At 36.1% G+C, this 18,281-nt stretch overlaps 3 protein-coding genes across 3 annotated transcripts; 1 reads left to right on the forward strand and 2 right to left on the reverse strand.

Annotated features, from left to right (window-relative positions):
- Positions 1 to 1,284: 1,284 nt before the first annotated feature.
- On the forward strand, positions 1,285 to 2,093 carry EV154DRAFT_569997 (uncharacterized protein; the record flags this gene model as incomplete). Its single annotated transcript, XM_051606172.1, has 3 exons — positions 1,285 to 1,507; positions 1,576 to 1,830; positions 1,885 to 2,093. 3 exons carry the CDS (start codon positions 1,285 to 1,287, stop codon positions 2,091 to 2,093), a joined length of 687 nt encoding a protein of 228 aa, XP_051451778.1.
- Positions 2,094 to 5,053: 2,960 nt separating this feature from the next.
- Positions 5,054 to 5,516, reverse strand: EV154DRAFT_487137 (uncharacterized protein; the record flags this gene model as incomplete). Its single annotated transcript, XM_051598944.1, has 2 exons — positions 5,054 to 5,290; positions 5,418 to 5,516. The coding sequence occupies 2 exons, from the start codon at positions 5,514 to 5,516 to the stop codon at positions 5,054 to 5,056; spliced, it is 336 nt and encodes a 111-aa protein (XP_051451779.1).
- An 8,794-nt stretch (positions 5,517 to 14,310) lies between these two features.
- On the reverse strand, positions 14,311 to 16,990 carry EV154DRAFT_578895 (uncharacterized protein; the record flags this gene model as incomplete). Its single annotated transcript, XM_051606568.1, has 5 exons — positions 14,311 to 15,000; positions 15,115 to 16,406; positions 16,464 to 16,692; positions 16,839 to 16,903; positions 16,975 to 16,990. The coding sequence occupies 5 exons, from the start codon at positions 16,988 to 16,990 to the stop codon at positions 14,311 to 14,313; spliced, it is 2,292 nt and encodes a 763-aa protein (XP_051451780.1).
- Between the last annotated feature and the right edge of the window lie 1,291 nt (positions 16,991 to 18,281).

Raw genomic sequence — 18,281 nt, forward strand, 5'->3', positions numbered from 1 at the left:
CCTAGATATTGGTTTTTACGCTTATATCCCAAGTGGTATCAGCATTGATAAACTTTTGTTTGCCCAAAAATCGCGGTAGCTTGGGTTAGTTGCCTTTGATCCCAGAATAACTCCACTTTGAATATTATTCGAATTGCACCTGTCACTTGAAGATAAACACAGATGTCTTGGTCGGCCATAAATTATATTATGAATGTTTCAATCACAACAATGCTACATGCGAATAATATGATAATAAAAGTAAGGATAGATTTGTTTACCTCATTTCTTTATCATCAATTATCTGACATTAGCGAGAAACTGATATTATGTCTCTCAACTACATATAATATATATATGGAAAAACACAGCGACAGCCAGCAACGCGGAATTGGTTTTTTATTATCCGGTGAATATCCTCTATGTGTAGTCGTGTCAAACGATATTTACAATTGTTTTGAACAAGATGATTACCAATAGAAGGCGCCCAAAGCAGAAATTTGGTAACCGCTTTTGGTAAATGGTGAAAGGCATTTCTTCATTTAAAGTCAGTAATGCCAGCTACAACCGGTGATTTGGTATAGAGTGCATCTGCTTTTAGCTGGTACGTAAAAAAATATCCAAGCAGAGACAAATAATTAGATGGGTAAAACACATTTCCCTAAGAATTAATATCCCATCTGAAAGGTTAGAATAGTTTTTAATGTTGATTAAAATGACAATCTACATATATCAAATTAAAAAACAATAACAGATTCTGGATTCATCATTTTTTTTAGGTGCGGGTGGGGAAAAATGTCACAACCTCTACGAAATTGATTTTAGGCCAATAATAACCTGCCGCTAATATTGTTAGCCGTGCTCGGAATTTGAAATAACCTAATGTTTGGGCTCACGAATTTAAAAACCACGAACAGACTATTTAGTCGTAAGAAATCGCTTGAAACACGTTCAACCTTTTTTGTGTACTTAGTCGAACTACTTAAATTTTAAAATATACATTAAAACAAATATTCTTAAGATGCGTGACCCTTCTTCAAATTATTATATCTACGGAAACGTTTGAAATATTGATTTCAAGTTGTTTGGAGACAGCCAATGAAATTGCAGCCCGAGGCTCCATACTACTTAGACTGAAACGTTTTCGGAAAAAAATAACATTCCACCCCCCCTACATAAAAAAATCCGGCTATGAATAAATTTCGTTTTATATTACTTGTACTAGTCGGATATGAATGCTCAAAAATATCACAAAACACGTCAGGAACTACTCAAAAGAAGATGTACTCTATGAAGATTTAAACAATGAAGACTCCAAACTCTTTCACTACATGCCGATCTGAAGTGATGGTATCCTTCCAGGGACGAGTAACACAGCAGCTTAAGTTGAACGTTGCTTTTGGTACCGATGTCAGCGGTACCATGAAGATCCAATGCGCTGGCAGGAATATCAACCTTCTCATAAGAAACTATGGTATGTTGTATAACTTAAACAAAGCCAAACACCTGGACGAAGTTGCGGCATATGGTTAGTGCAGTAAGGGGCAAAAAAAAAAATTCCCCAGCGTGGCATTAACTAACTACAATTTTAAAAAGGCACCCAGGTAATCAGACCGTTTATGTCGGGTATCACCAACAAACAACCAAACTATGCACATTCGGTGAATGTCGAAATTATGTGGACAGCAGGCAATACGTATGAGAAGGGTGAGCCTGGGAGTGACATACCATACAAGTACGACCTCCTCCGTTCTGCGTACATGGAGTTTGAAAACTCAGAACGTGTGTTTAGAGGAACCTTAGACCCCAAAATCCTGTATAAGGCCGTTGAAACGCTCCACGCTGTGTTAGGTAATTCATATATAACTGTTTTAAACACAATTTTATTAACATTAATTCATAAAGAACCCAATGATACCATGGTAAAGGAGAGAGAATTTACGGAGGATGATTCGGCCTATATTCGTTCCCGGAGGAGAATCATGGATATTGTAATTAGTGAGAGACCTGCCGACCAAGCCCCTGCCGCCCCCCAGCAGAATCCTCGACGGCAATACCCGCCAAGAAAACCCGGACGTCCTGAACCTAGTTCATCCCAGAAATCCCCTTGCTAAAGTCTGCATTTTTTTTAGTAAGTAGCTTATTATCAATTAGGTAAAAAATTTCACTTCAAAATCTTCCTTTTCTGGCGGTTTTCGATCAAATTCCTTAATTTTTTTTTTTTGAGAAATAGACAAAATACAGCTTCTGTGTTGGGAAAAAAAAATTTAAAATTAGACCGCAGTTTTTATGTCCTTACAAACATGTATTTCAGTTGATATATTCAAAATCATGTATTTTCAGGAATCATTGTTGGATCTTCGATTTAGAATGTTTTTAAAGCAATGCTACTCCGTGTTTAAAGAAAAGTACACCTTTTGTAAAAATAAATGGCACAAACTCCGAAAATAATGGCACACTTTTTTTTTCGATTTGGCACAGTTGAGAATTATGTATGGCACACTAATCCAAATTAAGTTGGCACATATCGTATTTAATGATGGCACACTTTTGAAATTTTTTATAGCACACTTTTCTTTTAATTCAATAACTAAAAAACATGTCTCTCAAAGTCTATTTCGAAGATGGTAGAGGAAATGCCATGGATGAAGATGGCTTAGAACCTGTGCAAATGGAAGTGGATGAGGAAGCGTATCCTCTAGATAATATAACCACTTATGATTCACATCTAGATCTAAAACCACCTGAAAAAAAAATACAAGCAAAAGTTAACAAACTCAACAAAGCTCCCAGTAATCCTAACGGTTCAAACAACAATAAAATACATCGCGGAGATGATGTAAAGGATATGTTTTTTACTACGTCTATGAAAGGGGACTGACTGCTGGAAAAGCGGCAAGTGTTATGAATATCCCTCGTAGAACGGGTTACAATTGGCTTAAAGACGATCAGGATATTCTCGTGGGTAGACTCGAGGGAAAAACGATGATAGTAGTGATGAAAAATTGACTGAGAGAAGAGGTAGAAAGGCAATATTAAACGAAGATCATAAAAAGCACCTTGAGGAAACGTTTGGTGAGAACCCTTCAGCAACGGTCGACCAAGCTATAGATAGTTTGACTAGTCAATTTGAAGGTCTGAAAGTTGGTAAAAAAAAACCGTTCATAACTTCATGGTTAACGAGTGCGCGTTGTCCTTTAAAAAAGCATATTTTTACCCTGCTGAGAGAAATTAAAACGAGAAAATGCAGCAAAGATTCGAGTGGGTAACGAACTGGTCAAAAACAGTTTTGGACTACCAGAGCAATTTCATTTTCATTGATGAGGCGGCTTTTCACGTCAACCTTAAGAGGACGATGGCCTTGGTCAAAAAAAGGGGAGAGAGCCATAGTTGAGATGCCTGTAACGAGGGCTCAAACGACAATCATTTTGGGTGCCATATCACCCCTCGGTGTAATCAATGTGAAAGTAAGAAGACCGTACCAGTTTACCTCAAAAAGAAAAAGTTACAGAGAGCATCATCTAAAGCTTCCGGGTCTTCTGCAATCAAGACAGTAGGCACCGTTACTGGTCATTATTTTAATTTCATCGCCAGTACCCTTGATGTGTTAGATAAACACGAGCAATTTAAAGGCTTCTACATTGTCATGGACAATGTTCCCATCCATAAAAATCTTGATATTCAACGATACATTATTAATTGCGGGTACGGATGCGTTTATCTCCCGCCCTATTCGCCTGAATTGAATCCAATCGAGCAGTTTTCGGTCAGTGGTTAAAAGCAAACTGAAGAAAGAAAAACTCTTGGATAAGGAAACGCTTACTTCGAGAATAACCGACGCTTAAACAGTGTTCTTTTCAGTAATTTACAGGGAATTTTGCCGATATTCTGATTCAAAATGGCAAGTATGTTTTGATAAACTTCCACTTAAATATGGCACACTTTGTGCCAAAATTTTTGTGCCATCAATAAAAAAATTATGTGCTAAACTAATAAAAATTTCTGAGCCAATCAAAAAATTAATGTGTGCCAAATGGGAAAAAAAAAGTGTGCCATTATTTTCGGAGTGTGTGCCATTTATTTTTACAAAAGGTGTATATTTAGTTTCTATAAATTTTGTCATACTTCAAGTGATTAGTTTTATGTATATTTTATTATATTGTTCTTTTTTAAAAACAAGTATTTTTACGTCCATAAAAAAAATTGTCCGAAAACGTCTTTATGATATGAACACTTTATTTTTTTTTCTTAGGTTTTACTATTTGGAACAATATAAATAGGCTATAAATCTAAGCAGTAGATTTAGTTCTCTAGTTGAAATTCTTCTTAACTTTTGTTTATATTCTTTTTATATTTTTTTTGAATAAAACCAAAAGATCGATATGTCATCTTTTAATTCTTTTTCTTTTCTTTTATTTTTTTATATTTTATTATATTGAATTAAGTTGATAAACAGCAGCATTAACAATCAAGATAAGTATGTCAGCTGTTTGGCAAACTATTTGCTTCGTTGGACAGAAAAAGAAAACAAAACAACTGGGCATGACTTTCTTTATCATCAAGATAAAGCTACTAGTCATACAGGTAGCTACAAAGAAAGAACACGGATTGATGGTTTCGACTTCTGGCCACCCAATAGCCTTGATCTCAATCCCGTTGAATGTGTATGGGCACACCTGAAAAGAAGGGTATATGATCGTGTAAACCACATTATCTCTATGGAATGGCTTGAGGCCGTTATAAAAAACCGAATGGTCAAAGATCGGTGCTATACAGAATCAAGTCTGTCATAGACGCGAGTGGACACACCACCCATTATTTGATGTTCATACTTTCTTTTTTAATTTTTAATAACAAATAGCTCGAAACTCTCTACCATTGTTATGGGATACACTTTTTATAAGAGAATAACTTTGTAGGAAGGTTTATATATTAACTACAGTGCTTAAAATTATTTTTTTAAAATGGAACGGAGTTTTATTGTGGTAAACGTTCATAAATGTTTTTTTGCCATATTTCTGTACATTTGTTTATGGAGATTTCGGTTGGGTTGAGGTTAAGATGGTGCCACTCTTTAGGATGTATAACATTGTCGTTTACTGCTCTTTGGTTTAGATAAAATGAAATGCAATGCTTCTTGGGATAAAGACTTTCGTTTACAGGAATCTGGAATGCTGGTATCGCAAGTGAATGTAAGGCAATGCTCATCGAAGATATTCAATATAGACAAGATTTCGTCAAAATATACAACAAATCCTTGAAGTGATTCTTTTGATGATGTTGCTTTTATGCTGTACAAGTCAAACATGATCTACATTCCATTAGCAACGAGTTTTCTAACGAAGAAATTGATTGTTAAGCCTAAAATAATGTTTAGATGCAAGTGTCAAGTATTTATTTAAATTCCAACTTCTTACTGTTTAATACTTGCATATTACTTGTATTCCAAAGCAACCGTTTGCATTTGATCGAATAATAGCATTTTTAGTGAGTAATCCAAGTCGAACAAGGTCGTTTTCATATTGCGGACTTATCATTTCCTTTTTTTACGCTTTTAACTTCAACAAATCCTAAGGATGGTTCATAATAGAGTCCATCTAAGCTGTTGATTTTACTGTCGGGACGCTATTATGTTATAAATCCGTTTTTTGACTCTTCATTTGTAACACTCGTTCTATTTATAAACATTGAATATAATGAATATCATTAGAATAACAAACCAATCGAGTACACATACCATCTAAACAAAATGCTTTTATTTGGATCTGACATAAACCACTTGGTCAATACCTTACTGCCTATGCGCATACATCCACCCGCGCATAGATCTGCATGTATATGCAGATCATATGTGACAGCTCATGTGACCAGACCATCAGACAACACCATGAGACCGATCACGAGTCATCACCTGGGGCAAGGCCTCAAGACCAAACCAGCATACACCACCACCCTCGTCCCATGATTCCGCCCCAGTACCTCGCCTCAAGACCTTTCGCAAGGCCTTAACTCCATACCCTCCATATTAAGAAGATAGTTCTTAAGACTATCTTCCTTTTGTTATAAATACCTTAGCTTATTTAGACAAGTAAAGATCATTATCTGATATCTTTTATACCTTATTATTATTACAAACCTTTAGATTTACTACCTTTTCTTGTGTGTCTTCTCCCAACCATATAGTCCTACCTTGTACATAGCCTTGCCTTGTAAGTATAAAGAGACCTGTCCTCGTACCTAGTAACATTCGGCTAATTCCTGACAGTATCGGACCCTGTCACAACATTTGGACTCTTTGCTTCGCGATCACCCTCATAGCTATTGTGGTTAAATAGAAGAATTGTTATGACAATACATTATGGTGAAATTACACATGGCTAAAAGTCGAAGATATTTGAAAATAACAGCCGCTCCGGGCAATTTTTAGCGTTTATAAATCGACCATTCAACCCACCGGTCAAAAAAAAGACCCGTCAAACCTCCGGTCCACAAATTAATAACGACCGGTCAAGCCTCCGGTCCACAAATAAATAACGACCGGTCAACCCGCCGGTCGACAATTAAAACACGATCACACAATTTACCGGCAGACATCAGAAATCCTTTTCATCTTTTAAACGTCTCAAGTCATTAAAAATTCTAGTAAAGCGGATGGCTAAAAGTTGTGATCCAAACCGTTGTTCTGAACAAAAAATAGGAGAACTTTCTTCTGGACCGGTCAGTAGCAATAATTCACTGCAACGAAAGTAAGTGCAAATGGTAAAATATCAGTGATAAGTACCAGAGTTACGTCAGGTACGTTTTCCATAGTGAAACATTTATGATACTGTTTACCAGTTATTATAAACTATGGAAATCGTAATTTACGTTTTATACAGATGTTTAATGGCGTTTGGAGGCTTTGTTTAGAGTCCGAAATTTTCTAGTTTGCACCAGTTTTTCGCTACTTCAAACAAAGCTCGAAGAACATTTTTGTAATCGAGCATACGCCAAATTTTTGGGATTTGAGCGAACTTCGAAATAACTTCTACCGATGGTCAATCGGTTATAGAATCGTGATAGGTTATTTTAAATTCCGTGTTGCAAAAAAACGCGTATTAGCATTTTTTGTTAACACTACTCTTCAATTGAATATTGTTTTTGGCTCTTTCGTTTTAGATTTCAATGTTCTCGATGCACCATCGAATGTAGATTAAAAAACGTACCCGAACAATCTAGTATTCTCGAATAATTGATCCATATATTTTTACTGAACTGGATGAAACCTAAACATTTCTACCGATTGATTCTAGTAGAGACCATTTGGGAGCTTTTGATGGTTATTTATGATCCCTTGCGTTTATGCTGGAATAAATGTATTAACGAGTACGCTGATTTCCTGGTTATCATATATAATTTGGCAGTTCTCAATTTTATTATTATTAATTTAAGTTTGACGTCTGTCGTGTTTTGGTACGATTTACTTAAGAATTATTATGCAAGTCGTTTAAATAAATGAATTATGAAACTAAAGCAACATTTGATGTTACATGTCATCATATGATTGTATACTGGTAGCTAACCTCTCCTACTACGAATAAATACTTGTATATTAAAGATTGCATGATTAGCCTAAATAAGATATACGAATTACAGTTGGATACAGATTTCTATGTCACCGATCGATAAGAAAATTATCTCAGATCAAATCAAGATTTAAAAAAAGATAAACTTAATATTAATAGTTCTCTCAATGGATTATCTACCCTGAGAGAGAATATAATAGCTATTATTATAAATTGACTATTTATGTATATACTGATAACATTATACTGCTGATAAAGAGTATAAACAAATAAGATATAAGTTAAAGAATACAGCAGCGTATACAGATATCGATAAGACATTTTATGTTTTGAATCGTATATTATTCATTTCAAAGATACTGAATAGATAATCGACTATACCTATTTTGTTTTACTGCACTTGCCAAACAAGTATGCGTAGTGTACAATATCAATTGCATGATCTGATAAATAGGTGTCTCTTAACATTAAACATTTATTTGATTACCCACGCTCCAGATCCAGCGATATGGACAACGTTAACTTAAGACAATTCGAACGAGATTTTGCGATGAACAACGTACTTTACATTTTGTCGCCGACTCTGCATCCACGGCTACTCGAAAGTTCTGGAATCCCCCGCTGATACTCAACACCAGCAATGTCTTAAACCTACAAGGAGCTTCCAAGACTATCCATTGCAATGAACACCGGCTTTCAAGAGATTAGTAATCACAACACCCATCCAAGTATCTCGAACGCCAAGTAATTACTAATCTTGAATCATGGGTTTCGGCGACGTGAGTTGAAACCAGGATTAAAACTAATTAAGTAGACCAAGACATTATTTAATGAAACGCATCTTATCTGAAAAGATATAATCACTCCTCTTTCCCTCGCCTTCCACGTTCAATGCACATCATCTTGTATCCCTCCACCTTCCTCGTATGATCATTTATTATTACTACATGCTTTATAAATCACTCTTTCTTTGTCTTTGCATAATTACTAGGTATCTTCTGATATTATAACTATAATATGTTCCTTGCCACGTTCCTTACAGTAATCCTCATTTAATCTAAAGCGGGAAAAAAAAAGTCTCGATCTATTCCAAAAACAAAAAAAATGACTCATCATTAAAACTCAGGGAGTTGCGCAACTTAAGAAGAATTAATTATTTGTAGCGGCAGAGTTCTTGTAGTCTATTTTTATTTCGAATAAGGTATACTTTTATCGAATTACTTTTCAATTGTATCAATTTTGCCAGATACCAAGACATGAAGTTATACTTTACTATTCTAAAACTTGTTGTGGTGATCCACCTACTGTTGTTACTAATCACACCATAAAACAATATTAAAATTAAATCTCACTTCATCACCCCATACATTATTACATCACAACACGAACTATTTTCTTATACATTATATCATATCCAACTACAAGCACTATTTTAGTGTTGTGTAACTTATCCATCAAACTAAATTCATAATCCGATTTCTCTTAACATATATAAACATGCAAACTGATAGTTAGAATAGAACCCTCACAATCTTTTAATCTACTTTTTACTCTTAATAAAACTTATAAGCAGTCTCAAAGTACTTTATTGTTTTTCTCTTTTAAAATCTATTCTCAACTATCACACTTAGTTTACACTGTTTAGTTATGGTTAACGAGGATTGATGAATATAATTGTCGTAACAAATCAATTACTTCTGATTCGATAAAAATGTATACTGTACGTTATACATGAAAAGTAATAATACCATAGGTTCGATTATAATTATTTGCTACTTTATTCAACTGAAGTATTAACAATGAAATAATCGGGTCTATTTATACTCTTTTTAGGTGACGGCTAATAAAATTGCTAATCTAAACATTTATCTTGATTGTCGAATTCTACAAGAGCTGTAGTACAGTATAAGTTATTTTTGTTTTCTGTAATTAAATATTTCATAGAATTTCTTCTGGAAAACCATAAGCCTTTACAGGATCTCTCATCTTAGGGATTCCAGTGGGACTCGATTTTTAGCGGGAAACAATATATGACTCATTTATCAATAGAAACAAGGCAATTTTATTAGCTGTCCTTAACACAAACGGAGATTAAACTTAGTGGCGTGTCATAGTCAAATCTCAAATCACCAAGCCCTACGTATACGCCCACCTTTAATTTTTTGAAAAGCGACTAGCTTTGATGTCCTACAACTTTTTTTTTGCAGTAAAAGTAGTCTTTTATTCATAAAATATTGTTTATAAAGACTCTTTAAATAATATCTTTTGATTCGCATTGGTATATCGGTCGATTTGGGAAAGTTTTAGGCAATTAAAAAATCCAAAAAAAAATCGCTATTTAAAACTGGAGGCACGTTAGTAGAGAGTAAAACATTTAGCACAGCGCAGCGATTGTCAACCATTTTGCCGAAACGGAGGTTTGGTTTGAAAAAGATTCGTCTATCTAAAAAATGTTACCTTGACTATTAAAAATGTCACTATGTAACTAGGGTAATGATTTAATTTGCACATTATATGACTACTGTAGCCATTCATTTTTAAATGACATATTGATAAAGACATTCTTGAGCTACACATTTATGATATTCATATATATCGCTCGCAATAATTCATTCTGTGAAGCACAATGACAACAAAATAAAATCCGCGACCGACAGTGGGAAGGTGAATTCCTTGGATTCCTGCATGTCTTGTTCGCTTACCTCATTATTACCTGCTGTAGCCATTGTCTACATCGGAAACAGTGGTGGCGGCTGCGGAAGCAATGTTGTTGTCGTTGTTGATGTTACTATTCATTTTTTATTTGATAGTTAATGTAGATATCTTTCCTTGTTTGAAAAAAAATCTGACTTATATACAAAATAAAATGGTATATTTTGACGTATACGACCGTATGTTGATCTCTTCAAAAAAAGGAGAAAACTCATGGTTCTTGGTAAAGAGGTGCTACTCCTTTATCTCCTATAATATACATTAACGCATGTATAGAAACGGTCACTTTTTATTAATACGCATCATTCAACCACAGACACCATAAAACTTAAATCCCTCTCCTTTTTTTAAAATTCCAAAAGTAGTATAGATTTTGTTCCGTTGGATCTTAAGATGGAACGCCACTTTTTTTTTTTTTTTTTTTTTTTTTTTTTTTTTTTTTGGACAGAACATGTTATCGTCAACTATCTTGTTTCTCCCTTGTGCATTCCAAGAACAGACATTTACAACTCTCTTTCAAACCCCCCACCACAACCACCACTACAATTTATGTGATCGACTGGGCACAAACATCTAGGAACATGTAGTCCCCAAAAGACTACTGGAAAATCATGTTTTTAGACACGTAAAGCTAGATGGCGTCATCTAGAACAAATGCTGTTTTATTCGTATTTCGTTACGAGATATGTTGATACGCTAAACTAGATGGATATCCCAAAATGGATACATTGTGTTATACTTTTTTTTTGGCGTTAGTTGATATGTTCAATTACTTGTGTTTTTTTGGTAAACGATCATATACTGTTTCACTAATCGTAAAAAATAAAAGTGCCTTTTGAGCGCATCAATTTATTTCTCATTGTTACATCACTACAATCTTCTTTTCTTTTAAAATGTCACTTTATTATTCATCTTTTCAACATCATACTCTTGTTTTTTATGTAACGTAAGACTTTTCCACTCATCGTTTCAACATCACACTCATCGTTCTAGCATGACACTCTTGTATTTTAAAAACATCACTTTATTATCCATCATTTTAACACGACCATCTTGTCTTTATATAAAAATACTTTATCATCCAACGTGTCCACATGTAGCTCTTGTAGTTGAGGTGTCTGCCTATCTCGTTCATTCCTTCAACAGAGCATTGTTGTCTTTATAAAATATCACTTTAACATCCATCACTAAAACAGGGCTTTGTTGTATCGTGTCACGCTCATAATAAAATTGAATCATGGATAATCAGAGTCAACCACAGCACTGTCACTGTTGGGTGTTATACACTTGTTGAAATGGATGGCATTCGTATGCTTAAAGTTGTATCACTTGGCTGACCTTTATTCCATCTCGTATCGTATCGTCTATTTTTTCTCATTGTATCATGATCAAGTTGATTACAGTGAAAGGTGTTTTTTTGCTGTAAGCTGAATCCGATACGTTCACTCGTTTCTTTCTCTTTCAAATACATTCAACTCGTATACATGTCTGTTACAAGACGTCCTGTTGCCTTTGTAAAAAGGACCTTTAAACGTTTTGTTTTGTTTTGTTAGTACATAAAATAAAAAAAAAAAAAAAAAAAAAAACGCATGCCTACCTTGCCATTACGCCAAACAAGTGTTAACAGAAAATGTTGAGGTCAAAACAAACGTACAGTGAGTGGAGAAAACTGTTCGAGTGTTTAGAAAGTTTCAGTCCCATCTTTGTCAACAATGTGTAAACTACTCTAAATAATTTCATATTTTGACAGATATCAGTGCACGCGTTGTTACACCAGCAATAACGTTTTTGGATTTTTTGTATCACAAGAACAGGGGATATTCTGTGTTTAAAACTGCTTATCACTCGAATAGTTATGTCCAATGCTGAAATTGTTTAGAAAACCATAAAAATCTTTCGAAAAAACATTCATATAAGCCCCAAAAAAAATTTTCAGACAGGTTTTGGTGGCTAGTCCACATGTTATTTTTTTCTCTTTATTTACGTAATATAAGACGTCACTCATTAAGAAGACAAAAAGCATTTCTTTGACATCAAAAAAAGAGATCATTAAATTACTAAACGACCGGCTTTCTTTTCGAGGAATTACAAAAAAAGTGTCTGTTAGTTTGTCAACCATTGCAAAGATAAAAAATCAAGCTAATCTTGACATTCACAAAAAAATTGGTGGAGCACCTCGCAAGATTTCAACATCAACAGGCCGCTTATTGATTAGAGGCTTCAAAACAAATGTGAAAAAGACTGTCAAGGATGCTGTCGAGGCTCTAAAAAAGGAAGAATTTTTTGTCTGCGGAAGGACTGTTCGCTGCATGTTGAATTCAGCCGGGATGAAAGCTGAACATAAGCCTAAAGTACTGCCATTAACACCAAGTCGTAAAAAAGCGAGACTTTCTTGGGCCAAGGTCCACCAAAACTGGACTGTTGATGATTGGAAGAATGTTGTTTTTAGTGACGAAACGAAAATAAACCGTATTGGCTCTGACGGGGCTCAGTTGTTTTGGAATGCCACAGACGAAGAGATCCGAGATTGTCATCTCCAACATTTGTACAAGCATGGCGGTGGAAACATAATGTTGTGGGGTTTTTTTCACTGGGAAGGTCCTGGATACATTGTTCGTATTGATAGTACAATAGACAGCATGTTATACTGTGATATTTTGAGCGACGATCTAACGACCAGTGTTAGTTACTACAATCGAAATATCAAGGATGTCGTATTTCAGCAGGATAATGACCCAAAACATACCTCCAAAATGGCAACAAACTGGTTTCAAAACAATGACGTATGCGTGTTAAATTCGCCCTCATATTTCCCAGATCCAAATCCGATCGAGAATCTCTGGGCGATAATAAAAAAACGACTTAGCGCCTACGAAACGGCCCCAAAAAGCTTAACCGAGTTATTCGACCGGATCACCCAGGAATGGGACAAAATTACCCGAAAGTTGGGTCAAGACCTTATAACATCTATGCAAAAAAGGATTAAAGCGGTTATCAAGGCCAAAGGAGGAAGAACCGAATATTAGTCGTAAAATTTTCCATTGGACAAATCTGTTCGAGTGTCTATAAAACTTTATGTAATTTTTGTTACACCAAAAATGGGACTGAGTTTAAATAAAACCAATTTTTATTTGTAATAGTCAATTTACTATTTTACATAATTTTGGCCGATTTTTTGTATACTATTATGATATCGAAATAAGAGGAAATGTAGCTTTTTAAAAACACTCGAACAGTTTTGTCCACTCACTGTATACTCCTGAGAACATGAGTAAAGAATACATGAATAAATACAACCGGAGATAACGTGCGCACCATCGGCTTGGTTTTACGTAGCCTTTCTATTCTCGTGACACATTCCCGAGCTGTAACAACAACCAAAAAGTAAGCCTAATTGAAACGTAAATAATTAGGACTTACTGACACCAATGAACAAGTAGAGAACTCAACGAATAACCCAGTGTCTACAGACTACTCTTTTATCCCATGAACTGAATTGTTGCTCCTTTTTTCTGCTCCATGTCGTGAAGTGTCCTCGATTGATTATTCGGGTGTTGAATGATGCGTCGAAAAACTGATTACTCTTCGTTATATATTACCAGTTACAGAGAGTCGTTTTACTATCTGTATAAAAGAGTCAGCTACCTATTGCATTGGAAAGTGTGTTGTAGGTTTATAAAAAAAATGGAAAAACAGGTTAAAAAACATTGTTTTTAAACATTCCTAAATAATCACCGGAGCTTCCGAGCTTTCGTGTACCATGACAAGACGTAAACATATAGTTTAATCAGAAAAAAAAAGATATACGTGTTGCAATTAGAACAATAACCAACTGTTTATAATAAAGAAGACAGCTCTTTATAATAATAACCGCACAGATAAATTACATTTATTATACACTATAAAAAAAAATGCTTATTCCAATCCAAAAAAAAATATTATAAACTATGCTTATTCTAATTCAAAAAAAAAAAGACAAATTTATTATCAAAAAAAAAAAGGAACTGTATATATAAATAAAAAAAAGCCCCCAACAAGAAAAAAAGACAAAGAACTATGGTCGACATGCAGCGTGGATGATGGCAAAGACCAACTTGCCCTTAACTACCACAAACTTGCCATCGGGCCCGATATATGGCATCATTCTAAATGCTGCAAAGAAGGTCCGCTCGAGTAGCTGATAGAAGTCGGTAGCTTCCTTATCCCGCCCACCTTCAATAATATTCGCCATATAAAACATGTAGGCCGTCCAGATGTCCATCTTCCTGAAAGGGCTACGCGGCCTACCCTCCACCATCTCGTTGGCCATAACCTTTAGGTGATTATCTGGACGGCGAAAGACCAAACGAAAGTAACGGAAGCATGTATCAGGCTTTGAGTTCCTTGTTACCATCAGAACATGGCCTTTGCTGTCTCTTCGGGCCAGATCGAACATTGAGTACGTGTCCTGAAAGTGTCTCAACTGCACCAGTCGTACACGTACGTACTTGTTGCTGGTCGACAACATGGACCACACATCCGAGACATAAAACCTTAAGACGCCGTTCACCACATCTTGGTTTAATGGCGCTACCGAATGAAAAACATTGAGTCTTTGCAAGACAGCTTGACTCAGTCGACGATAATCGGCATGACCCAACACAATGTCAGCAGGAGTGCTGCGTCGGCGCGAGATAACGCTCTCACTACGCTCTGTCTCTGTCTCCGATGTTGGCTCACCGTCAGTCTGAAAAGCAGGAACGGGCTATTTGAATGGCAGTGGAATGAAAGGAGCAATAGATTCAGTAGGTTGTCTTTTGGAAGCGGATGACTCTGTAGATGGAGATCTTCTTTTTCTTGATTCTTGTTGGGGGCTTACTTCTCTTGAGGGTCCAGTCGATGTAGCTCTTGATTGGCCATCATTACCAAGTGGTAAATGACCCTTGTTAGATGCAACTGGACTAACACCAGAAGGACGTGCAGTAGTATCAGCAGCAACATCAGGTGTAGCACCGCGAGGAGCAACAGGAGACTTGGCTGGTGAAGCAACTCCAGTAGAAGGAGCTCTAATCACATACTTTTCAGCAGCAGGACCACCAACAGGTGACTTTGGTGCAATATCCGTACCAGAGGGTGCATCTGCAGAAGTAAGTGGCATAGATTCCATAGGTGGCATAGATTCCATAGGTGCCATAGATTCCATAGGTGCCATAGATTCCATAGGTGCCATAGATTCCATAGGTGCCATAGGTTCCTTAGGTGGCATAGGCTCCTTAGGTCGCATAGGCTCATCTGTCTTGGGAGCTGCAACTGGCATAGGTGGCATAGGTGGCATAGATGGCATAGATGGCATAGATGGCATAGGTTCAGTTGATTTGGGAGCTTCAACCGACTTGGGAGGTTCAGCTGGCATAGGTTCAGTTGCTTCAGGAGCTGCAACTGGCATAGGTGGCATAGGTGGCATAGGTTCAGTTGTTTTGGGGACTTCAACTGGCATAGGTCCAACTGACTTGGGAGGTTCAACTGATTTGGGAGCTACAGCTGGCACAGTTGTCCCAGTAGTTGGCTTGGTTGGGCTTGGCTTCGTAGACTTGGACTGCTTTGTAGACATGGATTGCTTCGTAGAGTCGGTTGGCTTAGTGGACTTGGATAGCTTAGTAGTCTTGGATAGCTTAATAGTCTTGGATAGCTTAGTAGTCTTGGATAGCTTAGTAGACTTGCATAGCTTAGTAGACTTGGCCTTTCCTGTCTCAACCGGCGTGGGTGGCAAATCCGTGCTGGTAGACTCCTCAGGTGTGGGCTCCCTGGAAGTGGCAGGTTTTGCTAGGAAAAACAATTTAGGTAAATCAATTGGAAAGCCGGGCTTTTTCAAGACTGGTGTCTTGGTTCCTGATGGTTGCGCTGTCTTGGTAGCTGGAGTCTTGCTCTTTATGCTTAACACTGGCTTGACTCTTTTGACCAAAGATCGCTCACCCTGCTTGCTTACCAATCCCGTAGCTGAATCATCCTTGGTTGATCTCTTCTTTTGTAAATGCGAAGGCTGATACGGGGGTGGAGTCCCAGCATCACCAGGATGTTTCGAACTAATTTTTCCCGTAACTTGATGAGCATACAATTCACGTCCTTTACAACCATGAAATAGCGTACGCCATACAGAAGGTAATCCAATGTCTAATCTAAGAAGACGCTCACCAATAGGCAAGCCTTTCTTTGATCACTTCGATCTACCACTGGACGTTTCATCTTCACAAATAGCCTTTTCCCTTTCATGGCTGGTCTCGTAACCTCCACCAGTAGGCCTGTCGCCTTCACTGGAACCACCATTATTGGAACCTACGCGACGACCGGGAGAATCGGTGCCGGTAGATCTTTGACGAGCGGCTCTTTCACTGGTTGCAAATAACTGAATAGTAGCACCTGAAATCACTACATCATAAAAGTGGCGATATTCAAAGTCCTCGGGTTAGCATTATGTCTGAGAACATTTTGCAAGATTCCAACAACTTGTCCTTCATTTTTGGACTGTGTTTGGGCATAAATCATATGTACAACAATAAATAAAATGGTTAGATAATTATTAAAAAGACATTCATTTATACATACCCGCACTTTCTTGGCCTCTTCCTTTGGAATAACATGTTGCTTGAACCTGGAGTTGAAGGAAATTTCTGTCGAAATCAAAAAAAAAGAAAATATTGATCGCACTTTTTCAGGCAACATACAATAATTATCGTAATACCTTGCGCGAATGACATTTTAGTAAAATGATTTAGCTTTTTTTAAAAAAAAGGGTACTTATAAAAGGATAATAATAAAGAGCACAAAAGACTCGCTAACGCCGCAATGCTTATATACCACTTGTGCACAAACAATCAATTTCATTTATTTTCAATATAGGCATTTCGCATGATTTTTTTTTTACTCCGTATAACTTCCAAAAAAAAAAAAAAAAAAAAGATCGTGCGTAGTGAGGATAAAAAAAGTACCTCCTTTTGTAAAGTGCATAGGTTTTACCTTATTACGCACCGATTTGTTTTAAAAAAGACAAATTATAATACATGGAGTAAAGAGTTCCGCCTTTAAAAAATATGTGGGGAAAGAGAGGACACTTTGTCTCTTATTGGACATCTTGTGCAAAACAATTATGTCGCCAAATAAACACCATTGCAAAAGCAGTAAAGACACAAAAGTGTCATCGTGTTAGATATGTCAAATTACAAACATTAATGCATCACTTTTCGCAATAATGTGCAACAAACAAACTGATTTTGTTTTGTTGTTGTATGTGTAACCCCTATTTTTTTTATTTTTTTTTTTACTTTGTTCATAAGACTTTTTCAATATTACTTGTTTTAGACTATTGCAACAAGTACCATAAAATAATGGTCTCACTCTTGCACAAGACTTGTTCTTCTGTTACAGAAATGTTGTCCATGAACAAAAAAAACTAATGTCAGAACGTCGCAATCCGTAGTTATTTCTCCCGCATATTAAATGCCTTGAACTAGGAGTAAACGCTGCGGGTAACAATTTGCTCTGAACCAGTTTTACACCATATTATGATTATTACGGAGATTACTTTTCCCAAAAAAACAATCTCTTCGTTCTGAATTTTAGCGTCCGTTAACTTTTAAATGGCGTCATGTAGAAAATGTTGTAGCATCATTGATATGTAGCTCCTTTTTTTTTTTTTAGTAATGACGATACTCCAAATATTACGCCATTACTTTAATAAATGTATATAAAAGGAGGTGCTTCTTTTAAGGAGTGGGGTTTTTCTTTTATCTTACTGCTGTCATTCATTCTCCATTTTTTTTTTAGTTTGTACAGTGCATCTATTTTATAATAAACAATTTTTGGCTCCGATTTCCAGAAAAAAAGAGAAACGCTATCTCCTTGATGAATTTAACATGTATAAACAATTTGGCTCTATTATGTTCTTTATTAGAGAGTTCTTCATAAACTAATAGAACCGGATTTTTTTTTTCACAAAAAACTTTTTACAGAGGGCAAAACAAAATTCACCTTATACAATGGGTAGACCCA

The sequence above is a fragment of the Mucor mucedo genome, assembly GCF_025094135.1.
Source record: "Mucor mucedo strain NRRL 3635 chromosome Unknown EV154scaffold_172, whole genome shotgun sequence".
In the NCBI taxonomy this organism is placed as follows: Eukaryota; Fungi; Mucoromycota; class Mucoromycetes; order Mucorales; family Mucoraceae; genus Mucor; species Mucor mucedo.